This window comes from Perissodus microlepis, chromosome 9 (genome assembly GCF_051167445.1).
Source record: "Perissodus microlepis isolate ML-2025 ecotype Zambia chromosome 9, ASM5116744v1, whole genome shotgun sequence".
NCBI classification, from domain to species: Eukaryota; Metazoa; Chordata; class Actinopteri; order Cichliformes; family Cichlidae; genus Perissodus; species Perissodus microlepis.
In genome coordinates this window covers 24,512,589-24,538,775 of record NC_140469.1, presented here as the reverse complement: position 1 = coordinate 24,538,775, position 26,187 = coordinate 24,512,589, and the positions used below count along the sequence as shown (strand labels likewise).

General features: G+C 39.1%; 1 protein-coding gene across 2 annotated transcripts in view; it reads left to right on the top strand.

Moving 5' to 3' along the window:
• The first annotated feature begins 17,451 nt into the window (after nt 1-17,451).
• Nucleotides 17,452-26,187, top strand: part of LOC146380583 (collagen alpha-1(XV) chain-like) — a 60,365-nt gene continuing 51,629 nt past the window's right edge. For both annotated transcript variants that reach the window (XM_084939777.1, XM_084939776.1), the window contains exons 1-2: nt 17,452-17,717; nt 17,809-17,891. In XM_084939777.1, the coding sequence (XP_084795903.1) occupies nt 17,596-17,717; nt 17,809-17,891 (205 nt within the window). In that variant the 5' untranslated portion in view covers nt 17,452-17,595. The remainder of the gene's footprint in view (nt 17,718-17,808; nt 17,892-26,187) is intronic.

Here is a 26,187-nt window from a genome sequence, read left to right as displayed (position 1 = left end):
GTTTCATTTACCACAGCACGTCTTCCAGGTTCCTTTTGCTCAGCAGTGGTTTTCCTCTTGTAACTCTGCCACGCAGGCCATTTTTGCCCAGTCTCTTTCTTATGGTGAAGTCATGAACACTGACCTTAACTGAGGCAAGTGAGGCCTGCAGTTCTTTGGATGATGTTTTGGGTTCTTCTGTGACCTCCTGGATGAGTCGTCGATGCACTCTTGGAGTAGAGTTGGTCCCATTCCTGGGATAGTTCATCACTGTTGCAGGTTTTCCCCATATGTGGTTCACTGGAATCCCAAAGCCTTAGAAATGGCTTTGTAACCTTTTCCAGATTGATAGATGCCAGTGACTGTGTTTCTTTGGATAATAGTTGCTTTTTGAGATCTCTTAGCTTGTCAAACACTTTTTCACACCACTGTATATGTTAAACATTTGAAATTTGTAAGGCGGAGATCAGTGATGATGTGACTCCTTAAGAGGTAGATCATCAATGTAAAAAAGACTAATAAAAAACTGTACTGAGTGTCCTTCAGAAAATAGGCCTCTTGTTTTCCAGCTCATTTTCAGTTTTTTCAGCTTTGAGAAGCAAAATTTCTTTTTATCAGCATAAACATTAGATTATCATAGTATAAACATATATTATGTGAACAGGTGGTGCAAAATACCCGTCCCAGAATGAAGATAACAGTATCTGATGATATCACTCTTTTCTAATGTAGATAAATAGCCTGCAGCTACAATAGCAGACACAGACTATACCCCATCTTTCCCTTTGCACATACACACAACAGGATGTGGACATTGACACATACACTGAGGTATTAGCTTCTAGTCACTGGTGTGAGAGATAAGAAGGGATATAAGAGATTAATGACTCTGTTATTGTTAAAGTAGTGGAAAGTCTGGGTCACACCAGAAACAATCACTCTACTGTAGGGATTTACCATCTGTATCACTGACTCAACTAAAGTCTGCCTTCAAATTGAATTAATTACGTTTTACATCTCTTTCCACTTGAAGAGCATTAGATGATCAAAGTCACATTTTTTATAACCCACTCAAGGCTGTTTTGAAAGTGCAAACTGGATTTTCACTCAATACATCAATGAGATGCAGTCAAATTAACCATAATCAGAAACCTACTGAACAATTGTTTCACTGAAGTACCACTCAGAGGAAATAAAAACTTTCCAGGTGAGCAGACAGACACAGAAAGTTTAAGTGGTGGCTGTAAGCAACCTTTACACCAGTTAACATCTGCTTTGGTGTTACTCTAGACCAGACAGGAACATTTTAAATAAAGGAAGAAAAAAAAACGAAAGCCAGAAGTCATTGATTGTACTTTTTTTATGAGCCCGTGTGGATTGCTATTCACTAAGTGAGCCCATGTGTGTTCCATGTCAAACATCGGCAGCCACAGGCACGTTGTTTGATCAGCGCAGAAACAAAGCGTCGGGGGTTCCTGTGGAAAGAGGCGTGCTAGTTAAGCTTCAGACCTGGCAACACGGGGGCCCCTCCTATTGCAAGCTGACAGATGATCCCAAAACTGGAAACTGAGGTTTGGTTGAAATGAATTTGCCAAAAAAATAGAAATACCTGCCAGCACAGAGGCGTACGTCCCCCTCGTCCCTTGAGAAAACACACACTGAATCCAAATCATTGCAACTCAGAGGTTTCATGGAAATACATTTACATAACTCCTGGCAAACTCATAATGTCTGGCAAAACAGTGGAGTGGATTGATTATGATCCTTTGGAAAATATACACCCTGTCAAATCCCAAACCTGGGATTCGGTGCAGACAACTCAGTCCAAGGTGGGGCCTCTATGGAAAAGGGCTCAATATGAAAACAGAAAGGTGGAGGACACAACTGATGACCAAGAGGTTTATCCCTGTTCCAAACCCTCTTGAGGACTTCAGCACTCCAGTCTCACCTTCATGTGATGGATTGATGATTGATAATAACCTGAAGAATTTAAAAATTTTATATACTCACACACACAAAGATTGCCAAGATGTAGTATTTAGGAAACATGGAAAAATAAAACTACTTCTTGCACATCCCATGAAAAAACCTTTGTTCTTTAGTTTCTACTCTTGAAGCAGTGTTCAGTTTAAAACTCACAGTGTCTGATGCCAAATAAAGATACAACAGAATGAATCAGAGTTTGAAAGTAGCTGAAAGGGTTTGTTGGCATGAATTTGGTGCCTAAACTTTCCTTCTAATGCTGTACTGTATATTTCAAATTAAAACGATGACACTGACACAAGTCATTTATATCTGGAGAAAACATTTTTGCAGCTTGGCCACCTGTGCAAAAAAACAAAAAATACGATTGGGTCTGCAGAGCATTCCAGACTGGTCAAAAACATATTTTATCACCACTAAAAAAAGAATGGATGATTGTCCTCTCCTCCAGGGTCTTTCTTATAAAACCACTTGAAATTAGGAGTCAACCCCACTTTGAAAACATTTTTATTAAGAAAACATTTTCTGTGTCTGTGTGTGTTATTTGTGCTCTTTGTTACTCTTGCAGAGCAGAATATATATAGATGTTGATTCCTGCAGTAACTGCTGTTATTCAGCCTGTCAGTCATCATACAGCTGCTACGGGGCTTGAAAAAATTAGTATTGTCTGGTCAGCATTTTTGTTTATTATGGCCATTTTTTTTTAACAATTTCACAAGATCATGCACAAAAACAGTCATCTGAGACATGCTATTTTATAAACAAGGATTCAAGCCAGCAATCTTGAGCTTACTAGCTGACTTCTCTTTGTCTCACCCAAGCTGGCAACGTATTATTATTTCTAACTTCTGACCCTAATGCAGCATGCTGGATTTCACCCTTTTCAAAGTGTATTTAATTCAGAGAAAATCTCCCAGTTGGAAATATTAATTTCACGCCCTGATTCCAAAAAGAGTGCTCAAGAGTGTATTCTTCATATTACAGAGGTCACAAAGTACATCTGCTTTTAAGTAATGCCAAAGTTTATGTCCACACCATTCAAAAGCATCATGTTTTATCATGTTAAACTTAAACCCTCAGACATTTACTATAAACGTATAAACTAAAAGATTCTTTATAAACATTCTTGACTCCTTGAATCTAATTAGATGAATTAAACTAGACTATTAAACCCAAGAATGACGTTCACTGACTCATTCATTCTTATTTCCATGTCCTGCCTGTATGAGTGTGTGTGCATGTGATGGAAATTCAGGGAGGCAGTTTAATTTGTGGTCATCGAGGAAAGAACAGGCTACTTATGACTGGAGAATGATGCTGCCGCAGAGCTTTGAAGACTTACGTCACCACATTTTGGCTGTCTGCTTCCGAAATATGTAGAGAGAACTCATCTTGTACAAAAACGTCTCTGTAGTGGAGTGAAAATTGGGGCAAAAAACATTTGTAATTGTCCACTGCTCGACCTTTTCATTGTTTCTTCCTTGAACTTTTCTTTTAAGGCTTCTTCCTTTTAGTGGTCAGTGCAGTTTAATTTGTTCCCTTCCCTTGTCCAAGCCAACTTTTCAACCAATCATAATTTGTCCTGTGCAGTGGATTACGCACATTTCCTATTTGAGACATTACTCAAAATTTGGACAAATAAGGGATTTAATAGACTCTTTTAAAAAATAGTATTTTAATCAAGTGGATATTCTTTAACTTCAGTTATAATTCTAGTGGAAAGCAGAATACATCTGAACAGAACTAAACCTCAAATCGTGAATTTAAAAGAAGTGAAGGAAACGGATGTGCTGAAAAGTAAAAAGAGTGAGCACAATGATTATTTTATCATATTTTATTTTAAATGCGATGAATTTACCCCGTAACCACTGTGTTGATAAATTAAGCTTTGTTCGGGGAAAGCCAAGCAAAAGTAAGATGAGAGACCAAGCAAACAATGATGTGTGTGTTTTCTGTTGACTCTGAGTTTGTGTGTAGCTTTGTGTTCGTATCAATAGGTCTAAAAAAAAAAAATATCCAAATCACCTCAGGGGAAAAATCCTTTTTGCAAAACACTCTTTAAAGCAAACGTACTCCTCACAATGGAAAACTGCAGAACTAAATCAGAGCTCGTGACTTTAAAAAATACCCTTCATCACAAACGAGGAACATTTCCAGAAGCATTTCCTGTAATGAAGGCTTTTTTTTTCATGTTTGACTCAGAATGAAAGTATAGCAACTAGAATCATGCTGTGGCCAACTTTGGCAGTAGTTTAACTGAGTTTTATCTCTTTTAGCTGATACACGGGGGATTCCAGGTCATGCTCTACATTCCAGCTTCTCTGACCTCCCAGGGAGCTGTTGGTGGTGGGAGTGAGAGCATTTCTCTGTAGTGAATAGTTTCATAATTCAGGATGTGCACTGCATGGTCAAGTCTCAATATTGCCAACTTATTTCATAAGTATTTTCTGCGCAAAAATTCCCTTAGAAATCTCAGTATTAAAAAAGTAGATAGAAAAAGTTCCAGCCATAGACTGGAAACTTACATAGGACACAACTCCCCTTACACCAAGTGTTGGCTGGAAAAATTTACCAAGCATTTGTGAGCTGTTTTTCATTTACATTTAATACCAATGTGGCTAAAAGAAATGTAAATTGTAACTTCTGTCATTACAGTATTTAGTAGCACAGGGTGATAGCATTATGCTTTGAATCAAAAACCCAAAGATGGTTGGTTTGCTATAATCAAGGAGAAAAAAAAGTTGCCAGTTCTCGCATTTTAAAACTTGGAACAGTCAAATGCTGAATGTATTTGCGCTGACTTAAATTGCTTTACATATATCAAGTTGGTAATTTTCACTGAGTCAGTTCTTGCGCTGTATGCCATTATATTCTCATGGCTAGATGATGTCTATAAACACTGGTGTTTACATATCCCAATGAAACCACGAAAAACATTATAGGTTTTGTGTGCAGCCTTTGGGAAACCACTTTTTAAACCCTTGGCGACTTTATTGCAGTACATCAGGAATAATGCATCAGTTTATCAGTTGTCTGGCACCACTACTCCTGCATGTTCTGTTGTGTTACTTTTTTCATTCCTACAAATATTAAAACATATAACTATTCTGTTTTTGGAAGGTCGGGTTATTGGTTACTTGACACGTAAGTTATAGCTATTAGTAGAAGATGCTTTCTTTACCCCCCCAAAAAATCCCTTTATGGTGCTCTGTTTGCAGTATATTGCAACAAAGCACCCTGCTGGTGGACAAGCAGAGGATGTTGGCTTTAGTGATAGCTGTAGTTATACTGAGTGATAGCAACTTTAGATAAGAGCAACAAGAGAAGCTCAAGAAATACCAAGGGCTGAGAGAGGAGCTCGAGAAGGTGTGGAGGGTGAAGGCAATAGTGGTTCCCATAGTAATCAGAGCACTCAGGGCAGTGACCCCCAAACTTGGGGAGTGGCTCCAGCAGATCCAACATCAGAGATTCCTGTTCAGAAGAGGAACAGCAAAGGTACTGTGCAGGACCGTCAAGCTTCCGTGCATTTGGTAGACGACCCGAGGTTTAAAGATAGAGGAAGATACAGTGGAAATTTTAAAAAATGACAAAATCCAAAAATTTATTTTGGATTTTTGAACGTTATACTCTTCCACCATCCTGCCGATAAACAGCACCAGTGGCCATCCTGGTTTATGATGTAGAAATCTTATTGGTGATTCGCACATTTGCAAAGATTTTACACAAGATACACCTTCTGGCTCAGAACTCATTTATCCAGGCTTAGAGGCAAAATGTAAAGTATTCTGGCTTGTGGCAGAAAACTCAGTATTTTCTAACAAAGTTCTTGGTATTCAAAACAGTAACTCGAGATTATTGTAAAGCATCTGTCATGTCTACCTAAATTTATGGGTTTTAACATGTCTCAACATTGTGTGTGTCACATTTCTATCCAGTTGGTCAATGTGTGGCCTTTCACTTACTTAGTCTGTTGGCCATCACTGTTCAACACTGATGAATTGTGTTGAAATCTAAGACTTACATTAAGAAGCAAGAATTTGTTTAGTTTTCTTGCAATTAGGAATCCACCTTTATTTATCTGTCAGAGCTGAGAGCAGACAGTCCACTGAAAACTGACTTTCATCATGCTTTTACCTCACTGCCTTTTACAATAACATACCCCCATATGTGTTCAGGCAGATCCTTGAAGACGGATTAGGGGATAATGGAGTGCAATATAGTGTTGACAGTAAGTTGAACGGTGGTCAAGGATTGTGGAATTATTCTACACAAAGAGAACAAAGAAGAAATCATTCAAGGAGGCTAAAAGAAGAGGAGGACTCTTTTGTTTATCATTACTGCAAGTGTCATCACTGGTTGAGCAATTGTGTATGTGGAGTTTTCTGTACATATGTAGACACTTTAGCAAGCTCATGTAGGACAAACTCTTCAAGCGTGATCGCTGTCCAGCCTGCGTATAACCATTTCTTTCAGCAAACTTGCTTTAATTTATGTCTCACCATCATAGTCATAGAATTTGGTTTCAATTAAAAAGAGCCCACAAAAATTCAAAAGATTACCAGGGAAGTCCCGTCAGACCTGCAACAGTCTGAATGATGGTGCTGATTAATCAAAGAATTGACCAATAAAGAATTGTTTGCAGCCACCCTGGGTTAGCAAGGACAGTCATTTGGGCTCTTGCCAATTTTGTTAGCATGACTGTAGAATCGTTTCCCAGCAATGAAAACTAACTGCAGACTTAGATCTGGAGATAATATGTGGGTCAGACTTTAAAGATGACCTCAGATTCTGCGGTGCTGTTGTTCATTAGTCATCTCTGCCTTTAAAAGAGATCTTTTATGCCTCACAAGTTGTCAGTGTTTGATTAAATTAAATCAGGAACAAAACTGACAATACCTGTGCAGTTACACAAATGCAGGGAAGGCTTGTAGTTTATATCTTTCCAGTCAAATATCCAGAATTGACGTCATCTCAGTGTTGCGTGAGGTACAGGGTGTGGATTGGCAATATTGTGGATTTACTGAGTTAAAGCAGCTCCTTACATCACAAAGGAAAGATCTCGGAAATATGCCATGGCCCCGATGAGTGCCCAGGGATGAAGTAGTTGGTTCATCCAGATGCTTGACCATTTTCCAATGCCTTGTCTAAGTCAGTTCCAAATATTTTCTGATCTGAAACACTTTGCTAGACAACAACCACAGCAGTTTAGTGCCTTCATTGTCATCATTTCTTCACTTTCTTTTTTACCCCTTGCACTCATGGCCCTATAGGTGTGTCACAGTCCAGAAACCTGAAAGCTGCTTGGTTGGTGGCCATAATTCAAAGAATCCCATGTTTGCCTTTTTGTAAAGTGCAACGTGTCCATCTGCGTATGGATTTCTCTTCGGATGACATATGGAGATGTATGCCTTTGCCTGCTTTGCCTGGTAATGACAAAGCAGACCAATGTGTTTTAATCCCAGGGTGTCAAATATCACTGCGTAGATGGGCGTTGGTTCCTTGATGCACTGGCTGTGCCAATTCTGGCTGCCAAGAGTTATTGTTCATTTATTAAGTGACAGAGTCAGCATCTGGGAGCTTAAAGACCTTCACCTTTCAGTACTCACTGATTAGTCTTGTTTGCTTTCACTTTTTACTTTTGCTTTTACTTGCTGTTTAGGGTTAGGCATAGAAACAACTGTGGCTTTGATTAAAATAACCCCATTCACTCTACATTTTAAAACCTGAAACTTACCCAGTGTGTAAGTGCCATTCGATGTCATTCGATGTTCGTAACCTGGTGGATCATCGAATGGCACTTTTGCTCATCTAGGGGACACCAGCGGGTTAGGGAGAATGCAAGTGTATGAAATGTCTCTGGGAATGGAAACAGGCTAACCAGACAATTCGATTCATCATTTCAAGATGGATAAAACTATTAAAAAATGTGCTTTAAAAACAAAGCTATAAACATGCAAACCAAAAAGATCATTTGGTGTGGTAAATCTAAGCTCTGAGGACTTTTATTGAACTCTTTGTGTTTATTGTCAAAGGTTTGTTGTTAGCAGTTGGTAGCTTAGCAAAGTTAACGATTACCATAGTGTGTTACAAAAGTCCAGAAAAACCTGCTAATATATTTTCAGATACATATTTTCATTTCATTTATTGATTTCATGTTTTGGGCAAATGATGCCCCCAAAATGGGTCACAAACTCAAAAAACAAATTTCCTGATACATTGGAACCTAGATCTCATCTAAAAGGCAAGTTAGAGATTTTTAGCTTATTCAGTAACTTGTATTTGCTCCCAGCTTCATTTCACACATCACTGCGTGGATGTGTGAAACCTTTGAATTTGGCCCAAACAGAGCAATACTTTCAGTAACATGAGAGAAAAGAGCGATTTAGTAAAGAGTAAGAATTATTGTTTTTCTCAAATTCACCTCTCCATCTGGAAAAGTGACTTTTGATTCAAACTCAAAAACGCGATTGGCCCACAGCTGAGACATCAGTTGTCAGAGGTCTGACTGGAAACACTGGACTGAGCAATGGAGATTAGTTATGCTCTGAGGGGTTTGCTTCAGAGCTGCAACCCTGATGTGAAGAAGCTGGACTGTCCCAGTCAGATGTTAATACCAGACTTTTGGACAAGATAGCTTCCAGCACTCCTCATTGCATGCTAGCCATGATGTAAAAGTTCCCCGAAGGCAATTCCTCACCTGGATCCACAAGCAGTGAACAAATGTCTGCGGCAGTCTGTCTTTTGTTTCATGAACAACTTCCAGATTGTGTGCACAAGGACATCTTTCCTCCCAAGACATGTCAGTATATAAAACGATTGATTCATTATGTTTCATTCAAGTGCTTTGATGGTAAGAAGACAAACTATTGTGAGGAAGGCATTTTGTAATCTAAAGTTTATTTCTTTTGCTGCATTGGATGTGGTTGTTGTTTTGAACTCTGCTTTTTCTTTAGTTTGGGGCGTGAGTACATGAACTTTTGCGTAAACTCTTTGATTGCAGTGTGTATATGTTCATAAGTAAGAGAAATCTCAGCAACCCCACCTTACTAATCACAGTGTTTACTGTGCAGAAATAAACTATAAGCAAACAGCAATCTTGAGATATTGTAGAACAAGTTTGTTTGATTTGTACATTATCTTGTAGAGAACATAATGTAAGCACAGGAAGCTGAGAAATATAAATGCAGGTAAATTTAAAGACTTTTCCACAAACTTCTTGACCCTATTTCTCACACCTGGAATCCAGGAAGATGAAATCAGAATGGATCAGATCTACTGTTCAAGAGTAAGAAAAAGAAATAGAAGATATATGCTAACCTTTTTGGCAGACAGTTGACAGTAAGTGAGAAAAGCCAGCGAGTGTTTTGTCCTGTCCACAGGACAGGCTGGACCAGACAAGAAGCTGCAGGCCTCACTCCATCTGTGTTTACCAGCCAAGTTTCCCTGAGCATCACAGGAATAAATGGACACTGAAGCAGCTACAAGAGTCAGTACTTGTGCACATGCCTTCAAATGTTTGTCCTCCTGATGCCTTTACTATCATAAGTAATGAGCTTCTCTGTCTCAGCAGATGTGTTACTCCATGTCGGAGCCACAGTTTGAGTTGTCAAAAATTGTTAGGCTTGTGTCGTAAAACTAATGCTAAACAGCATGATTGGTTTATATAGCATTAGTGCTAAGCTGTGGGATTTACATGTGTTGGTTTGATTAAATTAGCTTTTTGCTAGCTAGGCAGCCAAAGCAAACAGCTGTACACACACTCTAAAGTTTTACATTTTCACTACTTTCTCAACTTCTATATGTCCCAATTTGAACATGACCCAGACAAAAAGGTGTAACAGCTGCAACTTTAGTCTTTATTAAACTAGCAAGCACTTTGTAGGCCTACTTCTCTTGGTAGTAGTTAATTCAGTCCATAGCCTAAAAAGAGGTCAGTGGCAAAACCCACCCTGATGGCCATACCCTGGAAAATTCTCCTTTCTGAGTCTTAGAATTTACAAAATACACTCAGTGTTAATATAGTATGAAGTAGGAAATCTCCTTGCAACTACATGTGTCATTAAAATGAATGCAGGCTTAAAACACTTACTTTTTAGCTTCTCTCTGCAAACTCTTCTATTGATATCTGTCCCTTAATGTGTGAAATTAGGAGAATATTTGGGGGTTCTGACATCACCTAACAAGCTTCACTGAAATATTTTCCTCTGATAATAAAGCTGAAACTTTACTCCTGTGACCTATATAGTGTATTAGGTTAAGAATTACTGACACGGTACGCTTATGTTGTTATTAAATATCACAGGCCCTGTGACAGGCGACTTGTCCAGGGTGTGTTGCACTCCAACTCTTGCTAAATGGGTGCTTATTGTCAATGAAAAGTAATTAACTAGTAATTAATCAAGCTAAACATGGGTAAACCCACCAAATGACTTGTAAAAAGACAAAAATAAACAACTTATAAAACTGTCATACCATTTTTAGTGTAGATGATTTCCTTGGACCATGAAAGGTGGATGCTGGAATGTGCCTGATTGTTTTTGCTGCTCATGTGGGTTTGAGCTCACAGAAATCCATGTCTCCCTCTGCTTATGAATCATCCCACACTTTAAGCTGAGAGCCTTCTAACATTTTGCGTTTAACGTATCAAATGACATCCAGATGTTATTCATTTCAGTGTTATTCTAGTGTCGTGCTCTGTTCTCGTACCTTATATATCAGACAACTACATACAGAGAAGACGAAGAAGACACTGCTTATAACTTTAATATGACTTGTGCACAGAAAATGTCATTTCACTGATGAGTTAGCTGTCTGGGCATCAAATGTGGAAAGTAGCTGGAAACAAAAACAAGGCTTAAATGCCCGGTGGTATCCACAATAAACAGAAGCACACACAAATGAATCACAGGGGTAAAATGTGAGTATGTTTTAACACCAAGATTCTCCTCCCCGAAATGAACTATTTTAACACAGTAAAAAAATAAAATAGTTGATAGTATATTTTTGATGGATATGACGTTGCTAACGACAGCATACAGTAAGAAACTACAAAGTTCCAGCCTGAAATCGAAACACCACCCGTGTTAAGCACGTCTCATTTTTCTGCCTGTTTTCCCCTCTGAGCTGCAGCTGCAGCCAAGCACAGAATGAATGAACAATATCTGGCTGCTGCTGCTACTGAATCCTCTCTGACTGACGTTCCATTACGTTCAGGCTACTTTTATTTATACTTCAAATTCCAAGAAAAATGCAAACACTGTATGACAATTTAACCTCATAATTGCCATGCACTCTGCAGCCTGATTTTCTCCAATCTGCATGCAGTCAGTGTGTTTGCAAGGAGACTGAAGTGTCGCACAAGGCCAGCTCAGAGGTCAGACTTTTGGCATTTCACAGTGGAAGCACTTGAGTTTGGCACTTGTAGCCAGGAGAACCAGTGAGGATGATTACACCAGGAGGCAATAATTACCTCTGCATTGTAGCAGTAAATCTAAAGATACATGCGATTTTAAATGTAACTTGACAATTCTGGCATCTCTTGCTGCTTGGCTCGCTCACCGGCAGGTTAAACACCTGTAAGTGCATTCCTACAAAGTAACAGGGGTGGAGAGGAAACCCTGAAGTGGAGCTAAATGATGTAAGCAAATTTCTGTCCCTTGGTTTTTTGGGTAGATCAGGAGGAGTTTTAGCTGTTTATTAGCTATCTGACCACTCTACTTAAGTTATATAGTGTATATGAAGCTTAGTCTGGGTCCTGCCACTGGAGCGAAATAAGTGACAGAAAGTGGATAGATGGACATAAAATGTAAGCATGACAAGCAAGTGTTTATTTTATTTATTTATTTCAGAGACAAACTTCAGCTTTGTTCCTTATCCCAATCTTACAATAGTTTATGATAGGAAAACAAAGAAACAAAGGTCTAAAATTTTAGGTACCAGTGCCTTTTATAGTGTTTTTAACCCTAATGTACAGCCTATTTTTCATTTTTATATGCTGCTTGATCCAGAGCCAAAACTTTTCTTGGCCATTTCTAAATTATTAAATATATTTCTTTTTGCCTTGTCTGTTGGCTAGGCAGGGTCTAAATTTATTTAAAACCTGTCTTTCTCTTTGAGAAAGCAGTTTGACCTTGTCCCTGTCAATCACTCTGAAACTGAATAGAGAGCCAGTTGCTTGTTTTCACTAGCAGGGCCCCTTTTGTTAATACAGCTTTCTGAATTTCAGCTTAAAGAACATCAGAAGCATTTTTTTATATGTTGACCTGAGACACGCACAAGCACATTCTGCTGCTCCACCGTCATCTCACCTCAGAAACCAAGTGCAACCTTTGAACCCTCAATACAAATAATTGTGATCAGGCTTCATAATGCAAGAAACTTCTGTTCCCAACCCCATGAGCTGTGCAGACCATGTCAGCCATGTCAGAGAGAGACGGTGAAAAGCTGAAAAACGGGAGATGATGAATGCTGAATGTCTGAAAACGCAAAGAAGGTCTGATTTACATTTTGCATTAAAGATTACTGAAAGGGTTTCTGCAAGTTTTTATTGAGTTTCTTTCATTTAAAAAGAACATGGCATCACCAAAAGAAACATTGGTAAGACTTGCTTTTTCAGACCTTTTGAGACTGAGTAAAATACAAGAAGTTCTTTTTGTCCCTTCTCTGAAAAAGCAAACATTTGGGAGGTTGAACACTAATTTTTAAAAAGGTTATTTTGTGAGTGTTCTTCCTGTGACTGACTTCAAAATTTTTTTTTTTTTTTAAAAAAGCAGAAAAAGTCAAATGTCTAGTGAATTCCAGTAGAAAGCATGTTGCAGTTTGGTTTTGTACACTTTGCTTTCACAAGAATATGAAAACTTCAGACAGAAGAAACTGAAAAGTTGTTTAGGAGGAATTTAGCTGCAGAGTTTATTGGCAATACAGGAATCATCTGTGTAGGAGTAGAATTTGATGCAATGCTTGCATATTATCTGCACACTGGGTAGCATGCAAAAAGGAGTAGTCTGAACTCTGAACCATTAGGACAGATATTGAAAAAGCACCAGATTGGTCAAGAAGGATGACTCAAAGACCAGCATCCACAGCTCTGACGAGGTGCTTATCAAATACATGGTTAGCAGATGCAACGTTGATGCCAGAGGTCAAAGGAGAATCGCCAGACTGCTTTAAACTTACAAAAAGAATAGCAACTCAAATAACTACCATTGCAACCAAATTATGCAGAAGAGCATCTCTGAGCATGTTAAACATTAAAGCAGACGGTCTACAGCAGGAATAATGAGAAACTTAGACTACAGTTTGCCAGAATTGGACAACTAGTCTATTTCTGCTGCACCATTCAGATGTTAGGGTCAGAATTGGGCATTCACAACATGAAAGCATGTATCTATCCCACCTTGAATCAATGGTTGACATTGTTGGTGGTGTAATGATGCTGTGGATATTTTCTTGGCATTTCGGGTTACTTGGTACCAACTGTGCATGATGGACCTTTAATTGTTCTGCGTGTACAAAATATGTAGGAAAGATCCACTGGTGTGCACAGTCTCCAAATTGGCCAGTGTGACTGGAATCGTTTGCTTGTGAAAACCTTTCAAGTTAAATTTGTTTTATAAAAGAAAAAGCAGTTAAAAGAATCATATTGGTGACAGTATTGATCACTTCAGAGAGAGCTCACCTGCTCTCCGTGTTTTTCTCCTTATAGCATTTATCATCACTGTTCTCACTGCTTTTATCTGAAGGTTAGAGGAGGTAAGATAAGGACTATTGAAATTGCGAGCATGTTTTTGAGCCCATTCCACATTTGTCCAACATTTATAAGCTCTAGGGGCGTCCTCCTGCTTTATTCTACAACACTCTTTCTGTTATCAGATCTCTCTACATCGATTGAGGGCAGTTCAAATATCAAAGTAAAGGCAGATGTTTTGACTGTTTCATATCACAATCCATTTAGACTCTTGGTGGTTTTGTCTTATTAAAAATCCCTGACTGTTTTTCAGCAGCACTGCAGTCTGTTTCAAACCACAGACAGTTAAGTCTGAACATGGAAATTCCCTTAAAAAAGGCTATTCTTTACCAACTGAAAGCCAGGCGCTGTTAGCAGATGTTTTCTTTTGGTGCTTTTTGATGTCATCTGGGGCAGCTTGGCCTGCTTTCTCAGAGCTGTTACCTAAAGAGGGATGACGATCTGGTATCTTACTGACTCATACCAGCAAGACCTCAGACTGGACCCCTTTTAAGCTGCTGCCACCCAGAGACTGAAATCCCTTTCTCTCTGTTACTGTTTTCTTTGCATAGAAACGCCGGTCTATTGCTCTTTGTCTTTGTGTCTCTAACATCACGAAGAATTCTCCCTTCACTCTGTTTACTTCAAAATACACAGACTACTATGGAGAGCTCTGAAAAATCTTAGGTGCTCGTGGGTGGAGAGGGGGCGTAATAAGTAATCTTGGCAGCACAGAAAGTTGGTCAGTGTATTTTTCAATCAGGATTTTGCCAGGAACAAACATTAATTAAAAAAAGAGCTTTTCTGACAAGTTTATAAATCGAATCTTCACCACTTTTGTTTCAGCTGTCATTTGGAAATTTCTAGTTCGTTTACAAAGAGGGGCTTATTTGCACAGCATCAGTATCCACATGACCACCAGACTTTAATAGGCCGTATAACTGTTTTCTTTTATGACTGTTCTCATTGAAAACAGTATGTTCAAAGAACAAACTGGGATTACCTTGGACTGGGAAATACATTTTAGAGTAAATGTAATTTCAGCCCATATTACTGTCACTGGCAATAGATTGTTCTAGTGGAGAAGGTTGGACACGTACCCTATATTTGGTCAGATCTCTTTTAGGGCTATGGTTATGGATTCCCCTCATGAAACTTTGATAACAGTAACTCATTTATATCTGTTGTTTGAGATGTTTTCGGTTTAGTATTAGGTTACGGAAAGTTTTTGTGGTTTGTTGTAGATGTACTTATGGATAGCCTGTTTCTTTACTGGATTTTAGGCTTTATTGTTTGCATGTTCTCCCTGTGTCTCTATGGGTTCTCTCTGGCTACTCCAGCTTCCTTCCAAAGTCCAAAGACTTTCACGATTCTGGTGATTCTGAATCGGCCATAGGTGTGAATTTAATTATGAATCTGTCTCTCTGTAGCCTTGTGATGCACAGGTGACCTGTTCAGGGTGTACCTTGTCTCTTGCGCTTTTACAGCTGGACAACTGCAACTTCACATCCAAGACAGCTTTTTATTTTAATGGAATAAATCCTCATTAACAAATTATCTAGTATAACAGATCGCATAAAGAAGGAAAGATATGGGTAAAAAGACACTCAGCATCTCATGAAAGCACTGGTCAGTCAGTATGATGTTGGTTATGTGAATAAAGCTTATCATAGTTTCTGCCTCACTAATAGCATCACTCACAGTCCATGATGGCTCTTATCTGTCTGAGCCGTCAGAAGCAAGGTCTGAACACATCCTTATCTGTCCTCCCCTCGACGACATTGGCTCCTGCAGCCAGACCGGCGGGGGTTTGCATGCGTTTGTTTAAAGCAGATTCCATTTTGCTCCCATATGAAGTGCTCTTCAGTCCAGACATTGGGTCTGATGAGTCACCAGAGGTGTTATCACAAGCAGAAATGATTAACCTATTATCACAAAATTCCTTTGTGTGTGCCACATTGTCTGCTATTTCTGCTATTCTGACTTTATTTTTATATCATAAGACGCCCAAAAATGTGGATTTTAGCAATCTCAGGATCTGATGAGTTTACTGTTTTTGACGGTGAGTTAGATATTGTAGTTTAATCACACTTTGATGGGTAGCAGCCAGCCTCGAGCTGTGAAATAGTCCAATTTTGTCAAAGCAGCTGGCATGTCAGGTGTCCTTTAGTGTCAGTGGTGAGATGCACCTGGTCATGCCAATGGAGAGATGAGACATATACTGGTTCTTGGAGTCAATGGAAACCCTTAAGTGCTGTTTTTCAAAGTGTAGGAATAATGTTTACCCCTTTTCATAAACCTAGTCAAGAAGCTCTGATGCCTAAAACTGACTAAATAGCGAGTGAAAACAGAAGCAAAGTTCACAAAAAATCTCTAAGTTGAGAAATGTGCTAAATGTTGTTATTTTTTTGGATTTAATTTTGGCTTCATGCCTTTTTTTTTTTAAGATATCGAATATAGAAAAAAAGAGAAAGCAGGAAAGAAATGTAGTAGCTGGCTGGTAGTGGAATAGAATCCAGACCTCTCTTAAAACAGGACTTAGCTCCATCTGTGGCCTGCACAAATGCCAAATCACAACTCTGGCAAGTTGATGCCCTAGACAGTGAATGCACTGGCAGATCAGGGGTGGACTGAAAGTAAAAAAAAAACAACCTTTGTATCAAGAAGGCAGCTCCAAATATGAGGACTTTTATGGTAAGCAACAATTATGATTCACTCATGAATACAAACCCTTACCCTAACCCCCAATCCTAACCCCCTAACCCTAAATTAACCTTATATTGTATTAAATATGACCTGAAACTACTGACCCAAGTTCATAACTGTTTTCCCATACCCGGATTTCTATATAACCAGAAGTCTTTTGGAAACTCTAGGAGTCACCAGGGGTTAAAGTAGGGTGAAAGAATCTGGAACAACATTCAGCTAATGAGTGATTCAATGTGATGAAGTGCCTCTGTGCCTTGAAAATATAGGATGGGTAAGATGAGGTGTGATATCATTATATTTCATGCAAATGGCTGAGGGGGCTTTAGCTCACCCTTGAGGAGATGGTAAAAAGTTTAAACGTATGAGAGGCTTAAAGTTGATGCTTTTAAGTGTCTGATCAGGTTTCCTTCTGGGCGCATCCAGGCATGTTCAAAGGGTAGAACCCAGGAAAGACCTACAAGAGGCTGGGGAGACAAAACTCCTAACATGGCCCACGATGACCTGCTGCAGGAAGAGCTGAAAGGGTGTGTCTATGGAGAACAAAGCAGTGATTTGGAAGTCAAAATAAAAGATGGATGTTAGAAACTAAATTTCATTCAAAATCACAAGAGTGCCACAAGTGCCAATTTTTGTTTGGAAGGAGAACCAGACTTCTAATAATTCAGGTGTTGCTGTGGATTAGGGGATTCTGCTTTTGGTGGGCTGAACCTGACAAAGAGAACGCACTGAAGTGATGCCAACAAATAATGTAAGCTCTGGTCTAAGCTATCTGAATATTTGCTTTGACCCTGACAGAAGTTCTTGTCTTTGCTTAAAGAAAGCTTTGAATGCTGCAGATGTTACAGCAAGTCAAGGCCACACACAAAAAGTGCTCCCAAGTGCTGAGAAAGTGAGAGAAACCACACCAGTGAAGGGGAGCAGGAGAAAAGTTGGTGTGTGTCTCTGGTGGAGGGGGGGTGGTTTAACTGGAGTGTGTTAATTTGGATCTGGAGTTGAGATGTCTGAGGGGAGGGCTGGATTAGAAAGCGGTGGTCCATAGAGGAGACGCTGGGAGTCAGATTTCAGCTTTACGAGGGCCCCTTGAGTCCCGATTCACTGAAGCTGCCTTTGTTTGACTGAGAACCAGAGAGCGAGCGAGCGAGAGAGAATCAGGGGGCAAGAGAGAGGAGGAGGAAAGAGCAGTTTTTAGTCTGGAGTGAATGAGAGCGAGGCAGAGTGAGCTCCATCTCTCTCTCTCTCTCACTGTCTCTATCAGCACCACATATAAACGGGGCAACTTTAGCGTGGACTTAAACTCACCAACACTAAAGATGACTCCACGGTAAATGAAACCCACTGTGTTTTCTGTAAAGAAGTTGAATTGATGAACTTTTAGCAAGTTTTCTTATTCCTAAATTGTGTTTTTTGTGCAGCATTCCTCCCTGGCTCTTTGGATTATTTCTCCTTGCCCTCCGGTTCTGCTGCCATTGCTCGTCTGCCTATCAGCTGCTGGACGGTATGTGGCTGTTGACTGTTTTTCTTTTGTGTTTTTTTTTCTTGTTGGAAGTTTTTTTTCCTGCTGTTGGCAAACTTTCTGCTGGTTCAGAGGTTTTTCAGCTGTTGAATATGAATGATGGAGCAGTTGCACACTAGTCCTGAAAGGGACTTTTCTGTTACTTAAAAAAAGTGTGTGTAAATATTATTCTGTTGATAATGTGGTTAGCTGAGTAGCTTAGGACATTTTGGATTTAATTAATGTTCAAGTAATAGAAATGTTGATGTTTCAGCTTTCAATGTTGTATATTTGACCACATTTAAAAAGACAGCGTAAGATTTCTTTTAAGTCTCTGGCTGTTGTTTCTCCCTTTCACTACAAGTCTTCTAGGCTCTTTACTCACATGTTGGTGATAATTAAAGTGCAAAGACCCTGGAGATGTCTTGAGAGTTTTAGCCTGTTTTTTGAAGTGGTGTTCAAAATGCGGCCCCAGTTTGACATCCTAGGGGATGTTTTATATTGTGTTATAAGACCAGGTTTACTTGAGCAGGAGATACATGAAGGAGCCTTAAATGTCTAATGAAGAAACATATACTGCCCTACACTGAGGAGAACAGCGTTACCATTGGTGTGACATAATTGTCACCACTCTCTAAAGTTTATTCTCTACTTGGGTATATTTTAGGCCAGCTCAACCCACCTGCAGACCTATTCATAAAAGCCCAATTGAAGTTAATGTGATCACAGACCAGCTGATCATCAGAACATCTGGTGCCTAAGTTCAGTTGGGATGGTTCTGGAGTCACCTTACACAACACTGATTATAATGCAGATTTAGGGAGGATGAGGTGGAGGTGCGATGCATGGATGTGGACACAAACCGGCATTCCCAAACTATTTGGCGAACCAGTGCTTTTAAATTTATAGCATTGATGCAAGCGAGGGAGACTCCTTTAGGCTTCTGTTCCATATTATTTCTTGAGTTATTTCTTGGCTGACTTGCTTCTCTGATCCCGTGTGCAGTGCTTTGCTGTTTCTGGAGACTGTTTTCACAGCTTAAACCTAGATTTTCTTTGTAGTGATTAATACATCACTCAGGACACTTTAACATGTTTCCAATTAGTGCTGGAAGACTTGCAGATTTTCTTTTCCATTGCAACTGGATAGCAGTAAAACCTCACAATGTGCGTATTGACAGACAAGCTCTGCACTCAGTAGCACTGCATAATTAAGCAAGTGAAGATGATGCAATGCTGAGCATTGGAAGGTGCATGTCATAGATGATGGTCATTGCCAATTATCTCGGAGAGCCTCACTTTATTAGTTTTCATGCTACGCTTCAGACAGACAGGCCAATATACCATCACTGCTTTCGTCAGTGTGCTGGAATCCAGATTAGCATTTTGCAGTTATCTGTAAGGATATCTTGACCTGTGTAAACCACAAAGACCCCCATGTCACAAAAGCAGCATTGTCCAGGCTTAGCTAAATGATTACAGGGTCTCGTTACCTAATGTGGCCCTTATGGAGCTTAGTGGTCTTGCTGATATTAGGAATTAAACACAACCTATGCTCCTGCTGGCTTAAAAAAAAGTGTGACCACTTTTAATAAGCCTGTCCTCTTAAGATGGAAATAAATGGAATATAATCGCGTGGGAATGAAAAAAAGCTTTAAATGTGCTCTGCATCCAAGCTGAACTGGTGTTGATGTGTGTGAGGAGGTGGGTGGTGCTAAAACAAATTTTCGAAAATGTGATTTCATGGTCCAGTTTCCTCTACTGTAGATCCTGCAGATGTTGGGTGAGCCAGAGGCTCCATTCTCAGGCTGTTTGTGTGTTTGCCATATTTATAATCCTCTGTCATGATTCACTTTTTCAAGACAGGGGAAAAAAAGCAGAGTGTGCTTGCGCACGCTGGCTCACTTGCCCGAGAGAGCACCAGGGACACATATTTCCAAGCTGCATGTTGTAAATATCCTTAAACAGAGCTGTCGCTGTGGCAACATTCACGTTTCTGTGCATGATTTCTAAAAGGAGAAAATGATATAGTCCTTTCTCTTAGTGTGAAATAGTGCAAACTGCTTTTCTTAGCTGTGTCTGTTACTAATGTGTGAGGATGGTTTTTAGCTGGAAGCATCAGAACTAAAAGCCGGAAACACAAAGAGAAATTCCATGACTGGAACATTACAGCGTCTGTCAGTGAATGAATAAATAAGCTATGTATTAAAGCGTTACATGAGTCATTTGAACTAACCAAGTGGCTAAAAAGTTAAGCCAACATAGCAGTGCCAAAAACTGCAGTTCTTTGAATGGCTAATTTAAGCTAGCCCCAAAAGTGAGTCAGTTTTCAGACTCCCATGTTATCATGTCCAGGTCTGCAGCAAAAGTTTATATATAAAACAGCTTTAGTGTACAATATATCGCTAATTACCATCCTTCATAACATTTGTGAGAGAGATGAATGTACAATAGTCACTCTTTTAAAGCCTTTTAAAGATTTTGTTATCTTTCAAGGTTTTCTTGTGGTGCAATAATTTCACAAAATGTTTGCTGTGCAGGTAATTGTGGTTAAAGACGTTTGATACAGTATGTGCCTGTGTGATGAATCTTCATAACGCAGCTTCCTGACATGAGCTAATAACTTGGAGTGGTCACTTCAAGGATCCAAAAACCCAAGATGTGGAAGGCCACACATGCTCAGGGTTTTAAAAATGGGACATTGTGTTGAATGTGTAGACGTATAGATTTTCTTTTAAATTTGAAGTTAAATATGTTGAGAACACCATTTTGGAAATCCCATTAATAAGTAAAGAAACTCTTTACACACAAAAATAAATTGTAAAACCACTTTAGTCCAAGATGAAAAGGATACAAATATCAGCCCTATTGTTTTCATATCCAAAAGAATAATAAATGAATACCTGCCAGGGTACTCCCTGTTTTCAATCTTCACTAATGAGTGCATATGCATTTAACAAACTCCATATATAGAGTAGCAACTCTGTATGTGCACTTGCACATGCATGGGTTTATATACGACAAAATGAGTACACGCATGCAAAGCTCTCCAGCTGGTGTCCACATGGTAATTATTGTCCAATGATAGCGGTTTTAATTATCTGAAACAAAATAAACGTCCAGGACTGTGAACAATGAAGGATGATAAGACAGTGTGGCTGATGATGTGAGTATAAGAGAATGTGGTGATTACACTGAACTTGGTGCTGAGGGTAATTATAGTGATCAGGGTGATTATGATGAAGACAATGGTGGCGATGATAGGGTGTTGTTAGAAGTATATTACCGATATAGGAAAAAATAGGGTGGGGGATGACTGTGGTTTGCACACATGACCCACATTTGACTTTTGTATGAAGCTGTTTTGAATGCGAAAATGTTGAGCCAGAAGAAACCCTCAAGTTTAAATATATAAACATGTTGCAAAATAAAACAGAATTTAAAAGAGATTGATTCTCACACCAAAGCAAAACATTTTTTTTCTCCTGGTAAACGCAGGCCTGTTTTCTGTTTATCTCATATTTGCTCTGTGAAAGTCATCGGGGTAATGAGGTTAGACTTGCATCAGAGTAACAAACAGGGTGCAATAAAACAAGCAACTTTTACTGACCTCAAGATTATCACTGGCAAAAGAACCAAACGATAGATTCAATTTAGGTCACGCAAGTATAAAAGTGTTGATTTAACTCACTGAAATGTCAACCTTTCTCCAAAAACTACTTTGGTGTTAAACCACCAAAGATTGGTTTTGTAGCTGGAGGCTTAGCTGCACAGTGCTGGATATATTTCCTGGGGTGGTATCATGATTTGTCAGTGTCAGATGAAGACTTCAAGTGGATGAAAACAATGGAAATGGAAATAAATCTTTGTGGAAGTACCAGGCTTCTGTAGCTCCTAATTTTAGCTGGAAGCCACTTGATTATTGCTGCATTAACCAATAAAAAGAGGAAGATCTCAGTGTAACTCTTATTAATCCAAAAGCCTTGGTTTCATAGTAGCTGATGAAATTCACTCTATTATATGACAATAAAACCTGTAGATCCAGTCTTAATCATAGTTTTAATAATACATGCATGCTGACACTGACTTTAAGGAAGCATTATGTAATAGCAATATGTAATATTTCCACATCCATTTGGTCTTGATTCTGACTTGATGAGATCCTGGTTTGGCTCCAGTTTTGATGTGGGTCATCTAGATTGTGGGCTTGAACAGAGGTAACATGTCAGCTTTTGATTAAGACTGTTATTAAAACTACTTCATAGGGAGATTCTCAGCCCTGTCCAACTGTGATTTCATAGCTAAGCAAAAAAAAAAAAAAACCCTACATACAACATTTGAGGCTTTAAAAGTCTGTAACATTTTCCGATTAAAATAATAAATGTCCAGTTTCCATCCACAAGATGACATAGCAGACAAGTGAGTCAACTCATAAAATACTGAGCCTGTATTTCTTGGGAAACATCACAACAGCGAGGTCCGAGCACAAAAGCTGTCACCAAAAAGGAAACAATCAGGTGATATCACTCTGACTACCACCGAATGTTAAGAGAGGCCAGCTGTTTCTTTGACCACATCCACGTGTTTATAAACTGTGACAAATTTGCCAATGGGCCGTACGAGGTTACACAGTATAAATATTGCTGCCTTTGCTTTTTTATGTTGCAATGATGTGCTGTAACTGACACGTGTTTTCCTCTGAGATGTTCAACTCACATGAAAATTAATTAACTGTTGGAAGCACTGCCATAACAAATCAAACGTTTGCTTTAGCTTGCTAATGCACTTAGTCTTGTATACCTTTTGGTTTTGGCTCAGGAAAAGTTTAGCAAATCACATCAGAATTCTAGTTTGTTTCAGTTCAGACTGCCTTTTATAATCTGTTATAAAAGGCAAACATTACATTATTTCCAGTACTACATAGCAAAAAGAGAAGATGCGCATGCACAGAATTCACACCATGGTTGTGTAGGTTATGAAAAAGACCAAATATGCTCTCTAGTTTTTCTTTGACCTTCATGGGAAGGTGACCAAATAAACAGAAGAAAATCTTGCACATGTCTGCCTTCAAGACTTTGTGACAAAACACCTATCTAACCACAAACTGCATGTTAAAGATGGCTGTACAAAATTCACAAATTTCTGTACTTTTCACACTTTAAATCTGCACTTCTAGAAGTTGTTTCTGCAAACTATGTATGTATGTATCGGCCTATCATTTTGTCTTCTGTTACTTATCTGAGTGTGAATCACAGGGGCATCAGTCCAAGCAGTGATACCCAAACATCCCTTTCTCCAGCCACTGCCTCCAGTCTTTCCGGGGGGTCTTCAAGGTATTTCTAGGTCAGCCTAGAGATGTAATTTCTTCACTCTGGGGTCTCCTCCCAGCAGGATATGCCTGAAATGTCTCACCTAGTAGACACTGAGGAGTTATCCTAAACATTTAGCCACTGGAAAATGATCTATTCACCCTCCTTTTATAGTCATTTAGGCATAAGAATATGTGGCCTCATGTGTCCTTTCTTGAGATAAGAGTTGAACCATTCTTGTGGCTGTTTACACTTTCATATGTCAGCAAGCTCAAACCGATTCAAGATGTACTGTGGCTTGTTTTTGTTGCAGTGTCTGCAGCCCAGGTTATTACTGTTTACTTCCAACTTCCATATTTGGTCCACTGTACCAACTGCTGTCTTCATCTGGATTGTATTTCATTCATCACTTGTGACTGATTGTCATGTGGTCTTGATCTTGTCTTTTTTGATTTCTTTTTCTAATATTCTCATTAAAATCTTTCAAAATGAACACGAGACCATGAAAACGCAGCTACAAAGACACTAGCTGTGTGCTGCTGACAATAACACTTTGAGGAAAGCTGCTATACAGCCTGCATTGGGGCCTCTGCAAGTGATCCAAAAGAAACCCTTAACTAAAAACACATGCATTATCCTGGAGGGTAAACAGGAATAGCTAAATTTGTCCTGGACAAAACAAGCCACTATTTTAAGTGGCAGTCTGTGTGGGATGAGATGGATGACTTCAAGGCATGAAACCTGACAACAAACACAGGATGTGTTAAGTATAGCAAGTTTCTGTGTGGGAAGATAAAGGTGTGATCGCTAATGTCACCTTGACCTCCCTTCTTGGTTTTTAAGTCTTTTTTTTTGGAAATTGATGGAGCATGTTGGCAAGTTCAAATTCCTAAGATAACTTATCTTTACTAAACCTCTCATTAATTCTTATCTGAACATCCATTGTCGCTCCTTTAAATCAAAGCTTTGGCCATCAAAGGGTTTTTTTCATCCTCAATACTGGAGCTGCAAACACTTTGTTGGATGTTGTCAACTGTTTTCTTTTCCTTGGTCTTTAATCCAGCACTGGATGAAGAGGATCAAACAGCTCTGCGCTTTACCGACTGTCGCTGCTGTTTGTGTCTGGAAAATATCAATACTCTTATTCTACATAAAATAGATTGTTTTTCTTAATGACATTTAAGAGAGAGAGAGAAAAAAAGAAAAACACAGATTGAAGACGTCCGTACTTTGTCATGACATTTTGTTCAGCTTTTCCCTTAATGATGAATTCTATTATTCCCAGGAGTTTGTCTTCATAGTGCTACTAGCAGATCAATGTCCTTCCTTTTTCCGTGCGAAATTTCTGCAAAGTCTCTAGATAGATGTGCATTAAAATCTGTCACAGACAGTCCTTGTGCTCACACAATTAATCCCATGACAATTTTTTTGCCCAAAATTATTCTGACATGTGGTTTTGTTTGGGAAATTCCTCAAAATTTGGCTGATTTTTTTTATTTTTTTTTATTTTTGCATCACTTGGTATGAATTCTGTCTCTGTTGGGTCAAAATGTCCCACCACTGCTATAGATTCCCATAAACCCTTTCTTTTGGCAGCATATCTCAATCAGAGACTTGCATTAATATACTTCTATGTAGTACACTACTAGTGTACTGTGTAAATGTTGACAATATAGTGCTGCCTGAAATCACACAAGTTGTGCACAAAGTCACATTATGACTGAAGCATTTAACCATGACTTCCATGCTGTTTAACTTGTTTTAGAAAGGTTTACAACTATGTATGCTACAGATACTACAGCTTACTGTAGTATTACTGTAGTATTACTTTAGCACAGATTTATCTAGGATGTTGAAGATAAAATGCATATTAACCAAACCAAAACAACATTGATAGCTAGCTAGAAGTGGTATCACCATGAACATTAGCTATGTATTTTCCCTACTAGCTGAAATGTAGTTGTTGGTCTCTGGTCTTCTGCTGCTTTTGGACTGTTTTTGTCTTTAATATTCAGGCACATGTAGCCATGAAGCCAACAAGGAGGTACAAAAACTGTACATTTTTATCTTTTGCAGATATAAGACCATGTGACATTAACTTGTTAGCCATTCTGGATGTGTGACAGTCACAGTGACCATGTAGGATCAAGTGAGTAAGACACCAGTCACACAGGCCTAGAGACTGGTCCTTAACCAGCTGACAACCACCGGTCATGTGGGAAAAATGAGTATTCCCAGTCCGGTTGTGATTTGTTGCTAGAGGTTGATGGCAGTCCTGGGAAAATAATTTCCAAAGCCCCAGGCCTACAGACAGCCAATCACCGAGGGAAAATGTGTATTCCCCAACTGGATGACTGAGAACCTTCACAGACCTGTAGTTCCCAACCAGATGGCAAAAACCTCCTTGTGATTGCTTTGGTTGCTACCACTACTAAGCTATGTGCACATGACATCACGCAAGAAACCCCAATATGGTAATGAGACCAAAGATGTCACTGTGGCTGTGTCTAGTTTTTATTCAGTCTAAGCTGTGAACATACATATGCACTCAAAGTAGGTACTGTAGGACCCAACAAAGAAGTGTGTTAAATGTACTTTTTTAAACTGTGGCCAAATCTTAAGTGACATCCTGGTTGACCATTCATGGGTTGTACATCACTTCTGCTGTAGATGCTACAACTGGATTTCTTTGATTGGAAGGTAACTGAAAAAATATTAAGAAAAATCTTCTTTTATGAAAACCCCTGTTATTGAAGTACCTTTGAGAAAGTACCTTTGCTGTCTGTCCTTGAAGAGCTGTTTAATGGCAAAAGCCAGAGAAAAAAACTTGCTCTGCAGTAAGTACTGGAACATCACAGTACTTAAGTATGGTTATAGCTATAAACAGATGTTGCTGAACCACAATGCATTATGTGTTTGTGTATGTTGTATAAAGTATGACTCAGAATCTAAACCTGTAAGTCTTGCCGTGTTCTTGTAGGCAATGGGATG